General features: G+C 38.8%; 1 protein-coding gene across 1 annotated transcript; it reads right to left on the bottom strand.

Moving 5' to 3' along the window:
* Positions 1–517: 517 nt before the first annotated feature.
* LOC125710310 (homeobox protein Dlx2a-like) lies at positions 518–3,745 on the bottom strand. Its single transcript, XM_048979892.1, has 3 exons — positions 3,223–3,745; positions 2,940–3,124; positions 518–2,660 (listed from the first exon to the last, which is right to left on the bottom strand). The coding sequence occupies exons 1-3, from the start codon at positions 3,542–3,544 to the stop codon at positions 2,334–2,336; spliced, it is 834 nt and encodes a 277-aa protein (XP_048835849.1). The 5' UTR covers positions 3,545–3,745; the 3' UTR covers positions 518–2,333.
* Between the last annotated feature and the right edge of the window lie 1,079 nt (positions 3,746–4,824).

Below are 4,824 nucleotides of genomic sequence, written 5' to 3'. Positions count from 1 at the left end.
AATACTGTAGCCTATATATACCTTATCGGAGAGTATCCCAAATTGTGCCTGCTAAAGAAATTCCACGAACATGCGCTTTATATATAGCGATTTTCTCGATTCTCTGCCCAATTGCATTTTGCAGCGTCTCAAAGGAACACCAACGCATTGCGGGCGCAGATAACAAGGCTACCTAAAGGATATGAATGTAGCAGATTGCAATGCAGCATGGTTTGGCAAAGTATTTCATATCTATTAAAACGATCCCTTTATTTACGGCTATGTTATATCACGCAATACATTGTGAATAAATAAAACAACCTTATAGCCTTACTGGCAATACTGTGTACAATATATAAATACACACGGAAAACACTGCCGCTTCAAAGTAAATATTTCAAAATGAAGTGTACACGACAGTACATCCTACAATTACGTTATGTATTAAAATGTAGGCCTATACTATTACTATATAATAAATAGGCCTACGACTAATATAAAGTTACGATTCATGTAGTCCTATACTGTGCGTTATGAATGGTTTTCAATTATTTATTATAAAACATACAACCGTAATCAAATTTCAGTAGATACAGTGGACACTTGGATCATACAAATAGGTTTGTAATTAGTACAAATCCCCATTTTTAATCAATATGCTACTTTGCTAAAGTCCTTGTAATTTTAGAATTCCTACACTCCTGTGAACTGCGATTTATTAAATCACTAAATCGGAAAGAAAGCCTGTGAAATACTTTAAATGCGACGGGTAACTCTGCTTCTGCGTACACCCATACAAAAGCCCTCTGCTGACCGAGGCAACGCGAATATAGGAGAAATGTTTCCATGTTGGTTTGCTTGGGGCGTTTTTTAAGATTACGCTTTTTTTTTCTCCTTGGCGGAGCTGAGTTAATAAAAAGTCTGGGAGAGGCGTTATGACTCCAGAGAGTCTGAGGGGCAACGCTCAGCAAAACGCCCTCATCCCACCGCTCACAAGCCAAGGCGCGTTGCGTGCCTTGAACCACTCTTTCTCACACTGCGCCTCGGGCTCAACGTCCTGTCTGTTAATCATCCTGTCTGCATCGCATTCTCCGGACCCTACTCAAGCAAATCGACGTGCCATTCCAGCACATGCACCGAAAAAACCTTTTAGCAGAAAAATAAATCAAAAATGGTTATTAATACCTTAATATTTAAATATAAAATTTAGTGGTCGCAATTCACGTTTGTTCGAGAATAATTTTACGGAACTAATATGCAAACATCGTATCCTCCGTCCTATTAATTCTAGTTATATGTTTGTACAAAACATTTTCAAAAGCTTTGTCATATTGTTAGTTTCCAAACTAAAAATTCAAGTAAGAAGAAATTCATCGCGACGTTTAAGGTAACAGAGTTCATGGTGTATTTATGAAGGCGAGAGATATTAATGCAGCCTTATAAAATTGACAAGGCGTGTAAATTTACAGAATAACAGAAGGTTAAAGTGAAGTTGATGCGTTAATTTGGCTAAATGGACATGAATAGATTTAAATTTACGATCCGCAGAAGCGATCGCCGACGCTTGTAAAAAAAACAAAAACACTTAACCAGGTTGGGCCTTTTTTAGGCAAAATAGAATGTGTTTTTGTTTAAATTTCGAATTGTTAACTACAGCTGTAAATAACATTTTTGTAATAAAATAAATAATTAGTTATGAAACGCATAATATTTTATAGAACACATTAGGTAATTTCACGGTGTAAGTTAAACAAATTGTTTACATTAAACAGATATATTTTATAACAGTAAAGACTTTAAGTTTAATGCAAACTAGTTCGATATGCTCCACTTAACCTCATAAGGAAATAATATATAATAAAAACAATTTTTGGTACATACAAACATGTTTGCTAACAAACTCGAGGTCATTTTCAAAATCCAACATCACCGTTTAAAGGCTGCTACATGTTTATTACCGCAATGCTTACATTTACTTGAGATGTTACGCCGAACTGCCCCACTAACGATTTGCATATATTGTAAAAACACGCCGTTCTGAATATACGTCTTGCTTTCATATTTCGAAAACCAAAACAAACACAATAAATAAATACAAAAAAAAATAATAATTTAAATGTTGCATAATTGCCCATGAGACGTTTACAAACAACTTCGCAAACATTAATTCTTAAAAATCGGGGCAGGGAGAAATTTTACAGTCTGGCACCGACTAACAAGTCTGTCACACTCGCGCGTTTTTTGCCTCCGTCGTGAAAGTACGAGTTTACAAATTTCAAGTCCATATAAAAAATACCCAGACGGTCAGTAAAAATCTTTTTTTTGTCGTCTTTCACGAGTTGTTCAGCCCAGTGTTAAAATATAGTCCCCGCACTCATAGCAGAGTTATGGTGCTGTAATAACGGGTTAGCTGGTACATGGGCTGCAGAGTTCGTGGAACTGTACCAGGAATAGTTTGCCATGAAGGAAGGAGCAGTCGAGTTAGGAGGACTACTGCTTTGAACCAAGCCCGTGTTTACACCGTTCATTCTTTGATTTGGAGGAAAATCCCAGGCTATGGTAGCTGGCGGAGAGCTGCAGGGGGGAGACTCGCTGGAAGCCACATGTTGTTCCGGGGGAATTTCTCCGTTTTTCCACAGCTTCTTAAACTTCGACCGGCGGTTCTGAAACCAGATTTTCACCTGAGAAATATCAGAAACACATGCGATTAGAGCGAGGAATGCAAGACAGACACGCAAGCAAGCAATGTAATTATAAGTCGGTGTTAAGTGGTTGCATGTCAACTAAGGGACGAGAAAATAAAACGAAGTTGAACTTGTGGTGACAATTGAGAGAAATGATAAGATATTGCAGAGGCCTACTCGTCTAGTGGCCGGTAATTAAAGATAATAACGGTTCTGAAATAATAACTTGTTTCTAAGTGTAATACTTTACATGTTTGCGTTATTCTTCTTGCTTACCTGAGTTTGTGTGAGTCCCAGGGACGCCGCAAGCTCAGCTCTCTCAGGTAAAGCCAAGTACTGTGTCTTTTGGAAGCGCCTCTGAAGCGCGGCCAGCTGAAAGCTGGAGTAGATAGTGCGAGGTTTCCTGACTTTCTTCGGCTTCCCATTGACTATTCGGATTTCACTCTCACCTTCTTCTTTTTCTGATGAGGAACAGAGAAAAACAAAACTCGTTACTCAAACCATTTGCCCCCCGTTTTCAAGTAATATCTAAAGTTTAGTTTATTTTGAGAAGCATTACCTGCGTCCGTAGGAGGTGGCGAGGAGCTGGAAGCGTATGAGCCGTATGTGTTGTAAGAAGTGTTGAAGCCCACGTCGTAGGACTTGGAGTTGTACTGACCGTTGCCTATACCGTTCGTGTGTTGGTACTGATAAAGACCAAGCTGTCCGTAAGGCGATCCAGCGCAGTGTCCAGTCTGTTGGTTGTTGTAATAGTTGCTGTCTGTGGCAGTCGACACCGGTAGAGTTGGAGATTCCTGCGATTTGTGCAAGGTGTGGTAACTGTTTGAGGTAATCTGGCTGGAATGCATATCTGAAGTTAGACAATCAAAAACTCCGGTCATTGTATTAGTAGAATACGCCAAGTAAAGTAATGTTCTACGACCGCCAAAGCTGACTGTGTAATAACAGCGCGACGAAACTTAAGCAAACATATAACTAAACGAATAAACTGCGAGTCTGTAGCTGCTGCTCAAAAGTTTGGAGAGCATCCTCATCGCCGACAAAAAAATGACGAAGCAACATCCCCAGGATGTATTTCTGATTGTCTGTTGCCAAAGATGCGGGCGGGAGGGCATTTATCCAGGGTCACGTGGGAGGCAGGGCTCGTCAGCTGCAAGCAGCCAATGAATATGAGATGCTCAGGGCTACTTTCGCAGGTTAGGGTTATTGCCCAGTCTCAGAATAAAAAAAAAAGAAAAGAAAAGATGCCAGATTATGCCGTTCACAATATTCCATAACACGTGTTTAATGATATCCTCCTAGAATGTAATAAACATTTCATTTTTAGGCACTTTATGAAATATACTTGCTCCCTAATTAAATATAAATATTAATTCAACTTGTTACTTATACACACATAGACGTTGACGTCTTCGTAGTTCTGCTTGTTCTCGAGAAGCATACCCGATTTTAATCATTGTAAACAGGAATATATTTAATCTTGTAATAAGACATGAAGTGTTGACTTGCCCTGGTGCGCCATCTGCTGAAGACACGCTATCCAGCCGGCTAAGCAGACAGACACAGACTAATCACTGGAGGCGCCAGCCGTCCGGGGACCAGAGGTGCGCAAAATAGCAATTAAAACCCACAAAAATGCCAGCGCTTACTGCCTGCGAATACCTCACAAAACTTAACAGACGTTGGTCGCACAGAATACCTACCGTCTTTTAAAACTGCAGTAAAATACAAAATAAGTATAATGTTATAAATTACAGAAAATCCGTTTGTAATTTTTAAACTACTTTTAGTTTTGTTTTATCCCACCTCACGGCAAATCGGGAAGTATTGCTAATTTAAAACAGGCATTACAAGATATTTATCCTGAAATACACAATGCAACGTGTATGAAGGGCATAATTACAATATACATAATATAAAGTACGGTCAATACACAAATAAACGATGAATATGAAAATGAGTGATGTCCAACATGACACCACAAAGATTAAAAAGAAAAAATGATTACAACAAGTCATTACAGCGATGTAGCCTATAATTTAAAAGTTCATTTAAGCTAGACAACGGTGGTGCGAGGGACATTTTGCGGTTTTTTTTAAAAGAAACGCGTCAGAGACATTTTAATAAAGAACAGTTAGTTTGCCTTTTAAAAGATTATGAC

Source organism: Brienomyrus brachyistius, chromosome 16, assembly GCF_023856365.1.
Source record: "Brienomyrus brachyistius isolate T26 chromosome 16, BBRACH_0.4, whole genome shotgun sequence".
Taxonomy (NCBI): domain Eukaryota; kingdom Metazoa; phylum Chordata; class Actinopteri; order Osteoglossiformes; family Mormyridae; genus Brienomyrus; species Brienomyrus brachyistius.
This window is presented reverse-complemented; position numbering and strand designations above follow the sequence as displayed.

Bases quoted from the DNA above. Each gene is read 5' to 3' on its own strand.
- LOC125710310 (XM_048979892.1), bottom strand. From the start codon at position 3,544: ATGACCGGAGTTTTTGATTGTCTAACTTCAGATATGCATTCCAGCCAG. The intron at 3,125-3,222 runs GTAATGCTTCTC...GTTCCTCATCAG, and splicing joins GCCACCTCCTACGGACGCAG to AAAAAGAAGAAGGTGAGAGT. The intron at 2,661-2,939 runs GTAAGCAAGAAG...GATATTTCTCAG, and splicing joins TGGGACTCACACAAACTCAG to GTGAAAATCTGGTTTCAGAA.